The 20,009-nt window shown below is 36.7% G+C and overlaps 1 protein-coding gene across 1 annotated transcript in view; it reads right to left on the reverse strand.

The window, feature by feature from the left end:
- Nucleotides 1-425: 425 nt before the first annotated feature.
- The window catches only part of cep112 (centrosomal protein 112), a 219,298-nt gene continuing 199,714 nt past the window's right edge, over nt 426-20,009 (reverse strand). Inside the window, exons 25-27 of the mRNA XM_059347126.1 lie at nt 10,420-10,521; nt 6,433-6,497; nt 426-847 (exon numbers count right to left, since the gene is read on the reverse strand). Of these exons, the coding sequence (XP_059203109.1) occupies nt 844-847; nt 6,433-6,497; nt 10,420-10,521 (171 nt within the window). The 3' untranslated portion in view covers nt 426-843. The remainder of the gene's footprint in view (nt 848-6,432; nt 6,498-10,419; nt 10,522-20,009) is intronic.

A 20,009-nucleotide genomic window follows, 5' to 3' on the forward strand; every position in this document is an offset into this window, starting at 1 on the left:
CTTTTTGAATAAAAACCCTTTTTTTATCACTATGCTTCTAATGCACAAGGTCATTTTTGACCCATGTTGTGCATTAGAAGGTGTTTATATGTTGTCACCAATTTAAAACCTGACAAAGAAGACACAAATATTAACTATCCTCTTTTGTTAAATTGGTGTTTTTCCAATGTAAATTATTATTTGGTGGCTTTAAGTCTCAAATGTTAAAATATATGATCTTCCAATGTAATCTGTTGGTTCTAACAACTCTTTTAAAGTTAAACCTTCAAAATAAGACAAACATAGTTACACATATACTCAAATTGTCAATTCAGTGAATCACTTTTTGTATCACTACGCTTCTAATGCACAAGGTCATTATTGACCCATGTGTGTAAACTTGCTTTAATAACACAAAAACTATTTTTTAACAGCACCATTTCCCCTCATTCAGGGACTAATTATGAGGTATTGGAAGATGAAAAGCATGCACAGAATAAAAAAAAATAAATGCATGACAACAGAAAATGATGCAAAAGTTTTTTATTAAAAATGATGGATTTTTGTTAAAGATATCAATAACTGTAACATTAAGTTAGTGATATAAAAAAAACTCAACAATGTAATCAGAACGTGAATATTTCTTCCAACAGAAAAAAAAGGAAATAAAATCTGAAAATGAATAAATAGTTCATATGTTGTCAGAACCGTGAGAGACAACAGCACTTCAAATGAAAAGATGACTGGTCCAGTGGCGTGACAGGACAGGTGGGGAAATATTAGTAACAGTCAACAATGCTCACATCTGATTGGACGTCTTATCCTTCATGTCCGGGCGTGGCGTCAGGCTGTGGGTCTCCTAGGTTACCTGTACAGAAAGACTTTGGTTAGTCCAGCATCAGGACTCAAAGCTACAATTCTACAATGTCGTTTAGTACAGTGGTGCCCAACCTTTTTTTTTGAGGGACCCACATTTTTACCATTGTAAACTTTGTTGACCCCCCCATTGTCTATTGCTTCTATGAAGCCGAACTCAGTGTGACTTTCATGGTACCCTCTCTTTTTGTTGTTGTTGAGATATTCAGCATTCTCGTCTCCCTGACGCTTCGCAATTTTTCCATTAGCTCTGTGTTTCTGTTGCTAGGTGAGGTTACCACTAGGTGAGGTTACCACTAGGTGAGGTTAACGCTAGGTGAGGTTAACGCTAGGTGAGGTTACCACTAGGTGAGGTTACCGCTAGGTGAGGTTATCACTAGGTGAGGTTACCGCTAGGTGAGGTTACCACTAGGTGAGGCTACCACTAGGTGAGGTTACCACTAGGTGAGGTTAACGCTAGGTGAGGTTAACGCTAGGTGAGGTTACCACTAGGTGAGGTTACCGCTAGGTGAGGTTATCACTAGGTGAGGTTACCGCTAGGTGAGATTACCACTAGGTGAGGCTACCACTAGGTGAGGTTACCACTAGGTGAGGTTACTGCTGGGTGAGGTTACCGCTAGGTGAGATTACCACTAGGTGAGGCTACCACTAGGTGAGGTTACCACTAGGTGAGGTTACCGCTAGGTGAGGTTACCGCTAGGTGAGATTACCACTAGGTGAGGCTACCACTAGGTGAGGTTACCACTAGGTGAGGTTACCGCTAGGTGAGGTTACCACTAGGTGAGGTTACCACTAGGTGAGGTTACCGCTAGGTGAGGTTATCACTAGGTGAGGTTACCGCTAGGTGAGGTTACCGCTAGGTGAGATTACCACTAGGTGAGGCTACCACTAGGTGAGGTTACCACTAGGTGAGGTTACTGCTGGGTGAGGTTACCGTTAGGTGAGGTTACCGCTAGGTGAGGTTACCACTAGGTGAGGTTACCGCTAAGTGAGGTTACCGCTAGGTGAGGTTATCGCTAGGTGAGGTTACCGCTAGGTGAGGTTATCACTAGGTGAGGTTATCGCTAGGTGAGGTTACCACTAGGTGAGGTTACCGCTAGGTGAGGTTATCACTAGGTGAGGTTATCGCTAGGTGAGGTTACCACTAGGTGAGGTTACCACTAGGTGAGGTTACCACTAGGTGAGGTTACCTCTAGGTGAGGTTACTGCTAGGTGAAATTACCGCTAGGTGAGGTTATCGCTAGGTGAGGTTATCACTAGGTGAGGTTATCACTAGGTGAGGTTACCACTAGGTGAGGTTACTGCTAGGTGAGGTTACCTCTAGGTGAGGTTACCACTAGGTGAGGTTACCTCTAGGTGAGGTTACCACTAGGTGAGGTTACCGCTAGCTGAGGTTACCGCTAGGTGAGGTTACCACTAGGTGAGGTTACCGCTAGCTGAGGTTACCTCTAGGTGAGGTTACCGCTAGGTGAGGTTACCTGTGTATACTGCAGGAGGGATGTTACACATGTCCTTATTCTCGCGATATAGCCTTCATTTTTAAACTTTTCTATAGTGATTTTTCTATTTAAATAAATGAATAAACGTTTAATGTAGCCCTTATTTAGTTGTTATTGTCCCACAAATGAATTAAATGCTGACTCATCTATATTCAACACATTAGATTTATTACATCCCTATTACATCTTTGGCGCCCCCCCTGTTGGGAATCACTGGTTTAGCAGACCAAAGCGTCAGGTCTTTTGCTTTCCTCTTATTGTTCCAAATGGTGCAGTGGGATTTCCTAAATCAGAGCTGCTCACATCTTAATCAAGCAGGACTTTCCTGTAAAGAGACTGTGACTGTTGCTCAGATTTATGTGTGTTTGTCAACCCATATGTGATGCATTTTTAAACTGCTATATGTCTGATATTTCAATACATCTTCAAATTAAATCACAACAATAGTAAAAGGTCCTGAACCAGGAGTTATGTGGATTGTTGGGTCAGGTAGGGTCTGATCTTCCTGATGTTGTACAGGGTTGTACAACAATGTTGTACAATTGACACGATCTGGCAATTGAGGACACACGAACCTGGAAGACCAGTTGGTCATCAGTCATGACACCCAAGCAAGGTTATAATAGTTTGGGATTTTTCATTAGTTTTAGTTTTAATTTTGTCTTCAAATTCAGTTTAGTTCTTTTTAGTTTAGTTAGTTTTTAGAGTGAGTTTTCTGGTTTTAGTTTAGTTTTTATTTTTTGAAAATGTTTAGTTTTAGTTTAGTTTTTATTTGTTTTAGTTTTAGTTTTTTTGTAATGGGCTGTGTGTTGGGTGCCAGATTCAAAGAGATCATAATAAATGTTTCCTTTATTTCCTTTGGTTTATCATCTCAGCCCCAATAAGGTTATTAACTCTTACAGTTCTGGGTGTTTTGAATTTTGGTTCTAGTGTAGACATCCCAGTCTCAGTAAACATATTTACCATGTGTTGCATGTTCTAATAGAAACACTGAATTATGATGACAAAAAAAATAGATGACAAAAATTAAAACTAAGGACATTTTCACTATAATTTTAGTTAGTTTTGTAACCACACTATACAGTTTCAGTTAGTTATTGTTTTTAAAAAAACTCTAGTTTTTATTTTTATTTCAGTTAACGAAAATGTTTTTCCAATTCTAGTTTTCGTTATTTCGTTAGTTTTCGTTAATTATAATAACCTTGCACCCAAGTTTCATGCAGAGCTGGTGGGTACAAGTTGCATTGATCCAAGCTGAAGATTGATCGGCTGATATAAGGGGGGACGAGGTTTTTATGCGCTAACTTAGAAAAATGGATGTCACAAGCAAAGGAAGAAACGAAAAGGAAGAGCCTGAAACTTTTCCCGTGGAGCCCTGAGTGTTGAACCATTAAACCGACATTATAACATCCATATTAAAGAACAACGCCATCATGGAGTCATCTCCGTCTGACTGACTGTTCCTTTGAGTGTCTCAGCGTCTCCGTCACTTTAAGCAGCGAGGTGGAGCTACAGTGGAATAACTGGTTATTTACTGTGATGTGTGTGAGTGACAGTCCTGAGAGATGTTTGCAGAGATGAGAGCGGTAGCGTCGTCTCATCACGGCACATATACGCTGCTTCTCATAAAGACATAAATGGTTTTTTACAGTATGATTGATGGGAGGCAAATCAAAGCCCTCAGGACTGGAGGCTGTCAGAGACTCCATCTAATGTACCGGCATTAATAGTGCAGAACAAAGTGTACAGCAGATGACTCATTCTGGCTCTTTATACTTTTATATACTACCAACTCTAACTACAATAATTTGTGTCTTTTTTTTGTTCATTTTGTGTCTTTGTCTGGTCGTTTTGTGTCTTTTTCTGTCTTTTTTTGGTAATTTTGTGTCTTTTTCTGTCTTTTTTTGGTAATTTTGTGTCTTTTTCTGTCTTTTTTTTGTCGTTTTGTGTCTTTTTTTGGTCATTTTGTGTCTTTTTTTTGGTGATGATTTCAAAGTTCTGGAAAAGTCCCATGTTGCATTGCGACACTCCCACATGCATTCTCATTTTGTGTCCTTTTTTTTGTCCTTTTGTGTCTTTTTTGGTCATTTTGTGTCTTTTTTTGGTCTTTTTGTGTCTTTTTTGGTCATTTTGTGGTCATTTTGTGGTCAATTTGTGTCTTTTTTTGGTCATTTTGTGTCTTTTTTTTGGTGATGATTTCAAAGTTCTGGATTCTGGATGTATTCTGATGCATTTCATTGACCAAGAGACCGTAAATAGGTGGAAAAAACTACAAATACTACAAAACGACATATCCGCTTTCCCAGTTTTAATGGTAGAAATGCGGTTACGCTTTCCCGACTTAAATAGCGTCGTCTGACGGAGCGTCTCATCACGGCACATATACGCTGCTTTTCATAAAGACATAAATGGTTTTTTACAGTATGATTGATGGGAGGCAAATCAAAGCCCTCAGGACTGGAGGCTGTCAAAGACTCCATCTAATGTACCGGCATTAATAGTGCAGAACAAAGTGTACAGCAGATGACTCATTCTGGCTCTTTATACTTTTATATACTACCAACTCTAATTACAATGGTGCAGAAATAAGGAAAATACTATAGCAGGGTTCCTACAGCTTGAGGAAAGTTAGATTTGGGCTTTTTTTCTATATAGTTTCTATCGCAATGTCGGAAAACCAGCAGCCGAACTGTTTTTACAGCAATATTTGCGATTTGGACGATACTTTACAGTCTGATCGAAGCTGGAGCGAACCAGGGAGAAGCTGTTTTGCTAGTATAGACTATAAAAAATAGGTATTACCATATGGTTATTTCATATAAACTAGTTTTCTATCTATAAAGCAAGAAGCGCCAAAAATAACCCAAATCTTTATCAATAAAACCATGTTAAATGTCTAGATATCAGCTCTTAAATTCAACTCTTATCATCTATTTTTGTTGTTATCATTATATTTATCCAAACAAATGTACCTTTAGTTGTACCAGGCATTAAAATGGACAAGAAATTGAAGAAAACAAGGGTGGTCTAATATTTTTTTTCATGACTGTGTATATATATTTTAAAAGGCTCAGTCATTCCTAAAACAGCTGGACACTGTAGTTTTCGATACTCAAGCAGGAGTAAATATTGCATTTTTCTTGGGATTAATACACAAGTGATGTGGTTCATTGATGTTTTTTTTAATGTTTTTGGAGAATATAGGTTAATGGCACACGAATAACCTGAACTAGGCTATTAATTCTTGTTAAAAGTTGGAGTCTTTTTATTGAATTTGTTGACGATAGAAAAGCAGAATAGAAAATCACCCGTATTATAAAACTATCTTTAAAAGCAAGAAGCGGTCAGTAACACAATTCACTCTGGATTTCCACCCTGACTCATCTCATCTGAAGTCTATTTAGCCTACCTATCTTTAGGAGTTTTAAAGTGGCTACAAGGTTCCATTTTCCAATAATATTCTAATAGTTTCCAGTGAATATCAATGTTCAATGTGTATGTGCTGGATGGTGTGGTACCTTATGAAAAGTAAGTGGAAGTACATACTTCCTACGGGTGCTGCACTAGTTAATTGAATTACCAGAAAACATGCAACATTGTGTTACATATTGTTGTTATCAGTATTAAATTATCTATATTTGGAGAGAAGATTCTGGCCATATTGCCCAGCCCAAAGTTAGATTTAAGACTTTTAAGACTTTTAACATGCCACTTAGAATACAATTTAAGACTAATCTTGCAATAACCAAAACTTGAAGACAGAAAAACACACAAACTGACATCAATTACTGAGTCTTAGGGACAATTTTGCTCAACTTTAACATAAAAATTACGTTTTTAGTTGTTTTTTCCTGGGGACTTTGTGTTCCTGTGAAATCACAGTTTGAAGACATTTTAATAGCAATTAAGGCTCTATTTTTAGATGATTTCATTCAATGCTTTTCAAGACTTCTTGAGGATCAGCAGGAACTCTGTATACATGCATTGTACTGTACAGAAGGGCAAACTTCCACATGAACTATGTACAGACACAAACACACACACACACGTTTCTATACAATGTAAACATGCTGCTGACCTCCTGCTGCGACAGGCATCCAGGTCTTCCTGCAGCAGAGAGGCTCTCTTCTGGAGGAAGGTCACCTGCAGCAAAAACACACAACACACACTTTACCACACAGTCATATATGTAAAAAACACTGTGATTAGTTGTTCAACCCATTTAGGCTTAAAACGCCTGTAAAAAATGCCTGTAAAACCTCTGGGCAATTTTAAAATCAGCCTCTAAAACCTGAAGTTTTTCTGTAAATTCACAGAAGTGTCAACTCTTCTACTAAATAATAGATTTTTCAGCCTCTGTAGCAGATAGAAATGAAATTCAAAAAGTATTTGAGAGCTTATAGCTGTTATATCTGAGCTCCCTCCACTATAGTTGACTTCCACCATGATTTCAGTTCTGGAAAAGTCCCATGATGCATTGAGACACTCCCACATGTATTCTCATTTTGTATCTTTTTTAGCCATTTTGTCTTTTTTGGTCATTTTTTTAGTCATTTTGTGCCTTTTTTGGTAATTTTGTCTTTTTTCAGTCATTTTGTGTCTTTTTTTAGTCATTTTGTGTCTTTTTGTGTCTTTTTTTGGTCATTTTATGTCTTTTTTTGGTCATTTTGTGTCTTTTATTAGTCATTTTGTGTCTGTTTTTGGCCATTTTGTGTCTTTTTGTGTCTTTTTTTGGTCATTTTGTGTCTATTTTTTGTCATTTTTTGTCTTTTTTAAGTCAATTTCTGTCTTTTTTGGTCATTGTGTGTCTTTTTTGGGTCATTTTCTGTCTTTTTTTGGTGATGATTTCAAAGTTCTGGAAAAGTCCCATGTTGCATTGCGACACTCCCACATGTATTCTTATGTATTTCATTGGCCAAGAGACCGAAAATAGGTGGAAAAAACTACAAATACTACAATACGACGTATCAGCTTTCCCAGTTTTAATGGTAACACAACAGCACCCCAACAGGTTTTAATGGTAGAAATGCGATAATGCTTTCCCGCCTTAAATGGGTTAATCAGCATGAGGAAAGTAGGAAATCAGTGCATCATAATAGAGACAGTGGAAGTAAAAAGAGTAATTGTGGCTTTGGGTGGTTGTGTTGTGGGTGGAGGGGGCTGGCTCAGTGTAAGAAAGAGCTGGTTGTTGGGTGGAGGTCAGGAGATCAGGACACATGGGGACAGAGGGAGATTAGAGGAGGTTAGAGCAGGTTAGAGGAGGTTAGAGGAGGTTAGGGAGGAGGCAGCTCCTCCTTCTGTTGGCTACAACGTGTCAGTTTAGTTATGAAGATCTTCCTACTAAATAATAGATTTTTCAGCCTCTGTAGCAGATAGACATTAAATTCAGAAAGTATTTGAGAGCTTATAGCTGTTAGCTATGAGCTCCTCCACTATAGTCGTCTTCACCATGATTTCAGTTCTGGAAAAGTCCCATGATGCACTGCGACACTCCCACATGGATTCTCATTTTGTGTCTTTTTGAGTCTTTTTTTAGTCATTTTGTGTCTTTTTTGGTCATTTTTTAGTAATTTTGTGTCCTTTTTTTTTTTTTTTTTAGTAATTTTGTCTTTTTTAGTAATTTTGTGTCTTTTTTTGGTTATTTTGTGTCTTTTTTTGGTCATTTTGTGTCTTTTTTTGGTGATGATTTCAAAGTTCTGGAAAAGTCCCATGTTGCATTGCCACACTCCCACATGTATTCTGATTTTCTGTCTTTTTGTAATCATTTTGTGTCTTTTTGGTCATTTTTTGGTAATTTTGTGTCTTTTTTACTCATTTTGTGTCTTTTTTTGTATTTTTTTTGTAATTTTGTGTCTTTTTTAGTCATTTTGTGTCTTTTTTCTGTCATTTTGTGTCTTTTTTTAGTCTTTTTTGGTCATTCTTTAGTCATTGTGTGTCTTTTTTAGTCATTTTGTGTCTTTTTTTAGTCTTTTTGTGTCTTTTTTGGTCATTCTTTAGTCATTTTGTGTCTTTTTTTACTCTTTTTGTGTGTGTCCCTCTCAGAGAAAGCAGATTATGAGCCAGGTTAGCTGAGGTTAGAGAGGAGCCAGCACCATTCTTTTGTTTGGCTACAAAGTGTGAGTTTATTTATGAAGTGTCTTTGGCTGAAGTGAAAATAAACCCCATCTACATTTACACGGCATCTACAGCCTGGCAGAATAATCACGGCTCCGAAGGAATCCGTATTGTTGTGGGACTACCGTAGTGGAGCCGTGGGTACATTCCTCTGTGTGGGGGAGACCTCAGGAAGCTTCTAGCATTACATTTGGCTCTTCACAGTGGTGGAGTGGATGCAAAACCCCAACCGAATGTGGTCGGATGCCTCCAGAGACACCAAAACTCTCCCCACCTTTTTTTCGCCATGTAAAAATAATGCACTTTAATGTGCAAAACCCAAGACGTTGTCAATGAGAGGAGAGACCACTCTGGTCATGAATTACATCTTATAAACAGATCCCATCACAGCGCTGCGGTCTAAACGCTGAAACAGGATCCTGGTGGACTATTTGAACAAGGCAGGGGTTTATGATGAGACGCTTTTATAAAACTGGCACTGCATGCTTCTATCAGCATTACAGAAATCCCTCTGCTGTTTACAGTGTCAATGCTGGGAAAGTGAATGCCCTTTATTATTATTATTATTCAGTGTCAAATGGGTCCATTGATAGCAAGAGACACGGCTCAATGGAGCAACATGGCACCATGACTGTGCACTGCAAAAAAGTGTTTAAAAACCAGATAAAAACAGTAAATCTGAGGGAAATGATCTTGCTGCATGGACAGATAATTTACCTTGACAAGATTTCTTAAATTAAGATTATTAAATCTAGAAATAAACATGGTGAACGCTTAAAATAAGAAATTAACTCTTAAAACAAGATGAATTATCTAACACTTTGAAATCTAAAGTTTTTTTTATCTTGGTAAGAAACAAATAATCATCAGGTCACTCTGCTCGGGCCAGTTCATCACTGCTGGCAGCTTTAATTTATCTCTTTTGTAAATTTTTTGTCTTTTTTTTTTGTCATTTTGTGACCAAAAAAAAGATGTAAAAAGACACAAAATGACCGAAAAAAGACACAAAGAAGACACAAAAAGACATAAAATGACCAAAAAAAGAAACAAAAGATGTAAAATCACAAAAAAGACATAATAAGACAAAAAAACACCCAAAAAAACACACTGAAAAAAGACACAAAAGACGAAAAATCACAAAAAATTACACAAAAAGACATAAAATGATCAAAAAAGACACAAAAGACATAAAAACACCAAAAAAAAGAAACAAAAGACACTTATTTTACTTATTTTTCACAATTAGACTGGGATGACACAGGGAAGTTAAACTGGGGCCTCATCCTCTCTACATAGATTGTTTCCACATTGCCCTAATTTTGAAAAATCACAAAAAAAGACATAGAACCCCCCCCCCAATAAAAAGACAAAGAAAAAAAAAAAAAAAAAAAAAAGAAAAAGTTTTAAGAAACAAATAATCATCAGGTCACTCTGCTCGGGCCAGTTCATCACTGCTGGCAGCTTTAATTTATCTGGTTTTAAGAGTTAATTTCTTATTTTAAGCGTTCAACATGTTTATTTCTAGATTTAATAATCTTAATTTAAGAAATCTTGTCAAGGTAAATTATCTGTCCATGCAGCAAGATCATTTCCCTCAGATTTACTGTTTTTATCTGGTTTTTAGACTAAACACCTTTTTTACAGTGTGGTGATCTGATGGAGAGACCAGGACAGATTAAACTTTATAAAGAGGATTAGTAAAAAGACCCATACAACAACTATCATGACTTTAATGTGAAAAAGTTTGATTCTGTACTTTTAAATGGGTAAATGTATTAATGAAAGAGAAAAGGAGACAGGAAGAATAGTTTACAGGTTGTAAATGAGAAGCTGAGTAAAACAGAGGATTTGAAACATTCCTGAAACTGAAGCCAGCAGATTGAATGTGTCAGCGTGTTTGTTCTGGTCCTCTCTGGGTCTGATGTGTTCCTGGCAGCCAGGCGGGTCTCACCTGAGCCTTCAGGGAGGAGATGGTGTCCTCCAGCTCCTGTCTCAGCTCCGCTGGCATCAAACCTTTGATCTTCTCCTCGTACTCCTGACGCACCACCGTCACCTGAGAGACCCAACAAACAGGCTGCTTAGATTAGAAATACATTCATAAATCCATATCAGACATTAGAATCCGTGTTTCATTCATTCTTTACATTTTCAATTGGCAATCAAAAATCATACAATGAAAAAGACACAAAATGACCAAAAAAAGACAAAATGACTGAAAAAACTAAATGACTTAAAAAAGACACAAAATTACTTAAAAAATATACAAAATGACCCAAAAAAGACACAAAATGACCCAAAATGACTTAATAATACAGAAAATTACGAAAAAAGACACAAAATGACCCAAAAAGACACAAAATTACTGAAAAAATACACAAAATGACCAAAAATAACTGTAAAAATTGCCAAAACAGACACAAAATGACCCAAAAAGACTTAGTTAGTTAGTTAGTTAGTTAATTAATTATCTTTTTTAAAACATAAACCTGATTGTAACCTTTAACCCTTAAAACAAAGTCTGAAATCTAAAAAAAGCCTTTAAAGAAGTGAGGACCGGCCAAAATGTCCTCACTTTGCAAAAATGTCCTCACTCTGTTGGTTAAAAACGTGTTGTGGTCCTCACGATGTAGGAAGTACAAGAACACACACACACACACACACACACACACACACACACACACACACACACACACACACACACACACAGACACACACACACACACACACATTGGAACAGTGAATTCCCTTGCAAGGTTATAAAAGTTTTGGAATTTTCATTAGTTTTAGTTTCAATTTCTTTGTCAATTTTTGTTTTCAAATCCAGTTAGTTTTAATCAGTTTTTAGAGTGAGTTTGCTAGTTTTAGTTTAGTATTTATTTTTTGAAATGCTTTAGTTTTTATTAGTTTTAGTTTTTTGTAATGGGGTATTTGTTGGGTGGGAGATTAAAAGAGGTCACAGTAATTTTTCTTTCTTTGTCTGATCCATCTTCATTATGTATGAAAAAAGTCAACAAAGAGGAAAACAAAGGACATTTTCACTATAATTTTAGTTAGTTTTGTAACCACACAATACAGTTTCAGTTAATTATCATTATCATGTAACCTTTAACCCTTAAAACAAAGCCTGAAATCTAAAAAAAAGCCTTTAAAGAAGTGAGGACCAGCCGAAATGTCCTCACTTTGCAAAAATGTCCTCACTCTGTTGGTTAAAAACGTGCTCCGGTCCTCACTATGTAGGAAGTACAAGAACACACACACACACACACACACACACACACACACACACACAGAGGCAGACAGAGGGTCTCCCCTCTTTATTCATGGCTCAGAGTATTCCCTCGCTCTTCACAGCTCCTTCTCATCTCCACAGGGGGTCCAGAGACCGGAGCGCCTGGCTCTGCACCACGCCCCCTACTGGCTGCTGAAGGCTACAGCCACGTTTGACACAATGCATTCAGGGTCCTGACAGCGCTGGGTTTGGAAGAGGACAGGGCCGTGGTGGAGGGCAGCACACATCAAACGCTGCAGCAGCAGCTAGCAGCTAGCAGCTAGCTCCACTGGGAGGACTGGAGGAAGTCTGTCTGGGGCTAAATTACACTCCACTAAACCAGAGTCTGATTATAGAAGTTGAAAAGGGTTTGGTTAGCGCAAAAGCCTTTTTTACCCACAAACACACATGAATGGACGCACACACACATGCACACACACACACACACACATGCACATACACAGAGCTTTAACAGTACTGTAAAAAGCATTTACAGCATTCTGAAAAGAGTTGCCGAATCAATTAATGGGGAGCTTGATGGATAGTTTGGTTTGGTTTGGTAGTTTGGGTTCTCTGCCTTTTCCTGTGCTACTGAGTCGGTTTATCTCTGTTTGTTCCTTTTGCCTGTAAATCAGGGGTCTCAAACTCAAATTACCTGGGGGCCGCTGGAGGCAGTATCAACGTGACCAAAAAAAGACACAAAATGACTAAAAAAAGACACAAAATGACAGAAAAAACTAAATTACTTAAAAAAGACACAAAATGACCAAAAAAAGACACAAAATTAATAAAAAAAAAGAATCAAAATGACCAAAAAAAGGCACAAAATGACTGACAAAAGACACTAAATTATTTAAAAAAAGACACAAAATGACCAAAAAATGACAGAAAAAACGAAATTACTTAAAAGACACAAAATGACTAAAAAAAGAAACAAAATGACCCAAAAAAAGACACAAAATAACTTAAAAAAAGACGCAAAATGACCTAAAAAGACACAAAATCATTTAAAAAAGACACAAAATTACCAAAAAAGACACAAAATTACCAGAAAGAGACACGAAATGACCCAAAAGACACAAAATTATTTAAAAAAAGACACAAAATTACCAAAAAAAGGCACAAAATCACCAAAAAAAGAAAACTTAGAGCCCCTGCAGCCATTTTTCTGCATAGTTTTATGTTGACCAAATATGGTACTTCCTGTGACCCCTCGACAAGGGTTTGAAAAGGGTTTGGTTAGCGCAAAAGCCCTTTTTACCCACAAACACACATGAATGGACGCACACACACGCGCGCACACACACACACACACACACACACACACACACACACACACACACACACACACACACACACACACACACACACACACACACACACACACACACACACACACACACACACACACACACACACACACAGAGCTTTTACAGTACTGTAAAAAGCATTTACAGCATTCTGAAAAGAGTTGCCCAATCAATTAATGTGGAGCTTGATGGATAGTTGAAGAGAGCTGCAGGAACCAGCGGGGCCGTTTCCAGCCACATATCTCAAGGTGTAACCAGGGGAGAGTCTGAGCATTCAGCCAGCAGAAAGTCTCTGACAGAGTTAAAGTCCAGCTAACATTAAGAATATCTCCCCCCCCCCCCCCCCCCTCTCCTTTCTTCTCATCAGTCCAGCCTTTCATGTGAAGAGAGCGTGAATGAGGTGAGGGGGAGGGAAAAAGATTGGTTTTCCTAAAATAATTTTCCTGTTGTGGATTTAACTGATTGTTCTGGCTTTGGCTAATTAATCTTCCTGGGCACAATGAAAGGGATTGGGAAGCACTTCAAAGCAGCCTCCAGTATAAATGATCCCAACATGAAGCAGCTCACTTTGTCTCGGCACAGTGTGCACCAGATTACACTGCCACAACTTTGCCAATTTTTCAGAGCTCCTTCTACTCCTTTTCATGTTGAAGTTTACAGAAATATGTCTCTTTTCTCTCTGTGTGAGAATCAAGTCAAGGATAATTTGAGAGTGACCTTTTCAAACAAGTGGCAAAAAAAAGGGTTTCGGAGGCTTTAATTTGAACGTGCAGGGAGTCAAAAAATCACCAAGAAAGACACAAAATGACCAAAAAAAGACACAAAATGATAGAAAAAACTAAATTACATAAAAAAGACACAAAATGACTTAAAAAAAGACACAAAATGATTTAAAAAAACAAACAAAATGGCCAAAAAAAGACACAAAGTGACTGAAAAAACACTAAGTTACTTAAAAAAGACACAAAATTACCAAAAAAAGACATAAAATGAACAAGAAAAGGACACAAAATGACTGAAAAAACACTAAATGACTTAAAAAAAGACACAAAATTACCAAAAAAAGAAACAAAATGACTAAAAAAAAGAAACAAAATGGCCAAAAAAAGACACAAAATGACTGAAAAAACACTAAATTACTTAAAAAAGACATAAAATGACCCCAAAAAAAGATACAAAATGACCCAAAAAACACACAAAATTATTTTAAAAAAGACACAAAATTCCATTACATAACATTTTCACTTCTTCCGGTAACAACAACACAACAATAAAGGGACCTTCCACAACTTTGCCAATTTTTCAGAGCTCCTTCTACTCTTTTTCATTTTGAAGTTTACAGAAATATGTCTCTTTTCTCTCTGTGTGAGAATCAAGTCAAGGATAATTTGAGAGTGACCTTTTTCAAACAAGTGGCAAAAAAAAAGGGTTTCGGAGGCTTTAATTTGAACGTGCGGGGAGTCAAAAAATCAGCTGAAGCTCCGGGAGTGCTGATTTTCTGAAAGTCTCTCTATGTATAGCAGCTTCTGTAGTCATAACAGAACGGCAAGCCAAGACAAAACACACTCCACTAGCTCAGAGCGGAGCAATAAACAATGGTTGAATAAACACATCCTTTACCAACCACTCTCAATATAAGTCGAGATTCTTCAAAAGCCACGCTCCATAGTTGTGCATTCTTGGTTCATGTATGGTGGAGTCGCCACAGCAATGAGAGATCCGCTCTGCCTAAATTACTAGCTCCTTTGTGGCCATGCTGTCTCCATTTCCCTTCCCATACATTAGAATGGGCACGGCTGCAACAGTGTTCACCAGGACTCACAGGGAGTTTTACTGGACGGACAGACACACTAGTTATCGGGGTTTGTTTCAGGGTGCTTTCACACCTGCAGGAAACAGAATGAGCAGAATAAAAAGATGCAAAATGACTGAAAAAACATTAAATTGCTTAAAAAAGACACAAAATGACCAAAAAAGACACAGAATTATTTAAAAAAGACACTAAATTACAAAAAAGAAACAAAATGACTGAAAAAAACACTAAATTACTGAAAGAAGAAACAAAATGACCAAAAAAAAGGACACAAAATTACCAAAAAAGGAACAAAATTACCCAAAAAGACGCAAAATGACTGAAAAAACACTAAATTACTTAAAAAAGATACAAAATTACCAAAGAGACAGAACATAACAAAGAAAATACATAAAATGACCAAGAAGACACAAAATGACCATTATATTCAAATTTTTGAGATGTACCTGTATAAAAATGACCAAAAATAGATGCAACAATGACTGAAAAAGACACACAAATGACCTAAAAAAGACATAAAATTACCAAGAAGAGACACAACATAACAAAGCAAATACATAAAATGACAAAGAAGACACAAAATGACCAAAAAAGATACAAAAATGACCAAACAAAGACACAAAATGACCAAAAAGAGACACAAAATACCAACTGTGGACTCCAAAATTGTCACTCTCTGATATATTTGACAAAAAATATTGAACTTTTTCATGACATTCTCATTTTTTGAGATGTACCTGTGTAAAAAAAAGACACAAAATGACCAAAAATAGATGCAAAAATGACCTAAAACAGACATAAAATAACCAAAAAGAGACACAACATAACAAAGAAAATACATAAAATGACCAAGAAGACACAAAATGACCAAAAAAGATACAAAAATGACCGAAAAAGATACAAAAATGACCGAAAAAGATACAAAAATGACCAAAAAAGACACAAAATACCAACTGTGAACTCCAAAATTGTCACTTTCTGATATAACTGACAAAAAATATTGAACTTTTTCACGATATTCTCATTTTTTGAGATGTACCTGTGTAAAAAAAAAGACACAAAATGACCAAAAAAGATACAAAAATGACCAAACAAAGACACAAAATGACCAAAAAGAGACACAAAATACCAACTGTGGACTCCAAAATTGTCACTCTCTGATATATTTGACAAAAAATATTGAACTTTTTCATGACATTCTCATTTTTTGAGATGTACCTGTGTAAAAAAAAGACACAAAATGACCAAAAATAGATGCAAAAATGACCTAAAACAGACATAAAATAACCAAAAAGAGACACAACATAACAAAGAAAATACATAAAATGACCAAGAAGACACAAAATGACCAAAAAAGATACAAAAATGACCGAAAAAGATACAAAAATGACCGAAAAAGATACAAAAATGACCAAAAAAGACACAAAATACCAACTGTGAACTCCAAAATTGTCACTTTCTGATATAACTGACAAAAAATATTGAACTTTTTCACGATATTCTCATTTTTTGAGATGTACCTGTGTAAAAAAAAAGACACAAAATGACCAAAAAAGATACAAAAATGACCAAACAAAGACACAAAATGACCAAAAAGAGACACAAAATACCAACTGTGGACTCCAAAATTGTCACTTTCTGATATATTTGACAAAAAAATATTGAACTTTTTCATGACATTCTCATTTTTTGAGATGTACCTGTGTAAAAAAAAGACACAAAATGACCAAAAATAGATGCAAAAATGACCTAAAAAAAGACATTAAATTACCAAGAAGAGACACAACATAACAAAGAAAATACATAAAATGACCAAGAAGACACAAAATGACCAAAAATGGATACAAAAATGACCGAAAAAGATACAAAAATGACCGAAAAAGACACAAAAATGACCAAAAAAGACACAAAATACCAACTGTGGACTCCAAAATGTCACTTTCTGATATATTTGACAAAAAATATTGAACTTTTTTATGATATTCTCGTTTTTTTTGGGATGTACCTGTGTAAAAAAAAGACACAAAATGACCAAAAAAGATACAAAAATGACCAAACAAAGACACAAAATGACCAAAAAGAGACACAAAATACCAACTGTGGACTCCAAAATTGTCACTTTCTGATATAACTGACAAAAACTATTGAACTTTTTCACGATATTCTAATTTTTTGAGATACACCTGTACATGTACATGTGCTGTATATCAAACCTAAAGCTGTAGCTCCAGATTTCTGCCTTTTCTGCACAGTAGCAGACCAAAGGATTTGCAATCAGTTCTCTCCTCAGCATGTCTAACTAAAGCTCAGCTATAGTTTACTATGCAATGTGCGTGGGCGGATGCAGCAGCCGTTTTTATAGCAGCATCTCTGTTGTGGGAACGTATTCTCCACTAACAGATGCAGAAAGAAGCAGACGAGGGAAGGTAAAGCTCCGATTCAAATGTCTGACTTCACTGAGTCTCTCAATGTTAAATTCAAACCAGAGCATCTCTCCACTCAGACTCCCTGAAGATCTCTCACTGGTCCCTTCAGCTTTGCATCTCTTTGCCTTTTTTTTTTTCTTCTCACATCTCTGTTTCTTTACGCAAACACACATTTTTCTCTTCTTTCAACATATTTTTTAACAGCAAAGGCATGTTTGTTTTGCTGACAGGTGGCAGGAGGCAAAAAAAAAGAGCCTCCTCACCATTTGGACAGATGTGGAGAGGCTTTGAACAATAGCGCTGATCAAACCTTGCATGAGGTTTTGGTCATTGACGGACTCCACATGAGTGTGAGGAGGAACAACGAGGAAGGGAAACACAATAAGAGGAGGAGGAGGAGGAGGAGGAAGAAGAAGAAGAAGAAGAAGAAGTGTGCCACTGTCTCCCAGAGCAATGAAAAGGGACTTTGACTTTCAGGAGAAGAAATCAGGTTTCATCTCTACAGCTCTTTTTAAAAAGAGATTGTGTTTGTTCCTGATGAAGTGTGATTCTCTAGTTTTCAAATATATCAGAAAGTGAAACTCATACATTATATAGATTCATTACACATAGAGTGAAATACTTCAAGTTGCTGTTTTTCTTGTAATTTTGATGATTCTGCTGTGTTTTCCGAAGTCAACGCCGCATTAATGCAGTAATTCATGCAAAAGGAGGCCCAACTCTTTTGGTAATTGTATGTATTTCCTTGATATGTTGTGTCTCTTGGTAATTTTATGTCTCTTTTTGGTCCTTTTGCATCTTTTTTGGTTCTTTTGTGTCTTTTTTTAGACATTTTTGTCCTTTTTTTAAATTTTTGTCTCCTTTTTTGGTATTTTAGGTCCTTTTTTGGTAATTTAATGTCTCTTTTTGGTCCTTTTGCGTCTTTTTTTGGTTATTTGTGTCTTTTTTTGGGTAATTTTTGTCCTTTTTTTGGTCATTTTTGCATCTATTTTTGGTCATTTTGTATCTTTTTTGGTCATTTTTGCATCTTCTTGGTCATTTAATGTATTTTCTTTGTTATGATGTGTATTTTGGTCATTTTATGTCTTTTTTAGGTCATTTTAGTGTCTTTTTCAGTCATTTTTGGTCATTTTTGTATCTATTTTTGGTCATTTTGTGTCTTTTTTTGTTAATTTTTGTATCTTTTTTGGTCATTTTTGCATCTATTTTTGGTCATTTTATGTATTTTCTTTGTTATGTTGTATCTCTGGGTTTTTATGTATTTTTTAGGTCATTTTTGTATCTATTTTTGGTCATTTTGTGTCTTTTTTTTTACACAGGTACATCTCAAAAAATTTGAATATTGTGAAAAAGTTCAATATTATATGTCAATTATTTCAGAAAGTGAAACTCGTATATTATATAGATTCATAATTTCGAGCCTGTTTTTCTTCTAATTTTGATGATTCTGGCTTAGAGATAATGAAAACACAAAACTCAGTGTCCCAGTATAAAACAAGAATATTGATCAGAAGTTCAACATGTGAGTCCACAGTCAGTTGTTCTGTGTTTTCTGAAGTCAACGCGATGAGAAATGAAAAAGGGACTTTGACTTTCAGGAGAAGAAATCAGGTTTCATCTCCACAGCTCTTTTTTAAAAAAAAGAAGAGATTGTGTTTGTTCCCGATGAAGTGTGATTCTCTGGTTTTGAAGCCTGCGAGGAGCGGCAGTCGTTTTCCCCTCCCAGTCATCTTAAAATGACAACATTTCATCTATATATAGTCTTTAGATTGTGGTTTTGACTTTCCCTTGCGTTCGCTACTGTCACATGGTGTGGTTTCTGACAGCTGCCAGCAGAAAGAAACAAGCCCTCAACACTTTCAACGTTCAAATGAAGTTTGTCACATCGTTGGGAAGCTTGATGTATGCTAATGAAGTAGGGGTGTGTGTGTGTGTGTGTGTGGGACAGGTTTGGAAGCTGCTGGAAAGACATTTTTTGATATACCCCCTTGTTCCAAAGTGACAAAAACCTTGTCAGGAACAAGGGGGTACATCAAAAATGACGCCACTCACAAAGTTTGCACCTCCACATCCACTGAGTTGGCACTCAGAGAGTTCACCAAGGAGCGATTTGAATTCAAAAACGCTTTGCTGCGAGAGGGGAAAAAAAGAAACCGCTTCACAAAAGTGGAAAAAAAAAAAAAAGCAGAGAAAAAGGCAGGAGGAGATTAGAAGTGGCTCCAGATCTTATTGAAGTTGTTAGAAGTATATGGGATGGATTGGTAGCTGCTGATGTAATATGCCTCAACAAAAACAAGCACACAGGAAACACAGAAGAACTTAAGTTCAACTCCTCTGCATTTTTATGTCTGCATCAATAGTGGAAACAACTACAGGAATGATTTATTTTTTATTTCACCACGAGTGAGTCCCACGGTGCAGGAGAAGACATCTCTGAAACGTGTACAGTTCACCGTGCAGCCCACTGTATCATTATGTATTTATACAAAGAGCTGTACTCTTCAGCATTCTGCTGCTCTCTTCAAGGAGAATTCAACCACACAGCGAGCTGCTGATCCGCCATTTTTAAAGTGAAAGGAGCCTGCGAGGGCCCTGCCAGTGTTAAGGCGAGCAGCAGCATCTGTGTGAAGCTCGGGGCCGAAAGGCTGTTTCTGCATGTGAAGGATCGGATTACAGGGACAAGTCTACGCAGATAAACTATCAGAGATATCAGCCCAGTGATGA

The sequence above is a fragment of the Centropristis striata genome, chromosome 13, assembly GCF_030273125.1.
Source record: "Centropristis striata isolate RG_2023a ecotype Rhode Island chromosome 13, C.striata_1.0, whole genome shotgun sequence".
Classification (NCBI taxonomy): domain Eukaryota; kingdom Metazoa; phylum Chordata; class Actinopteri; order Perciformes; family Serranidae; genus Centropristis; species Centropristis striata.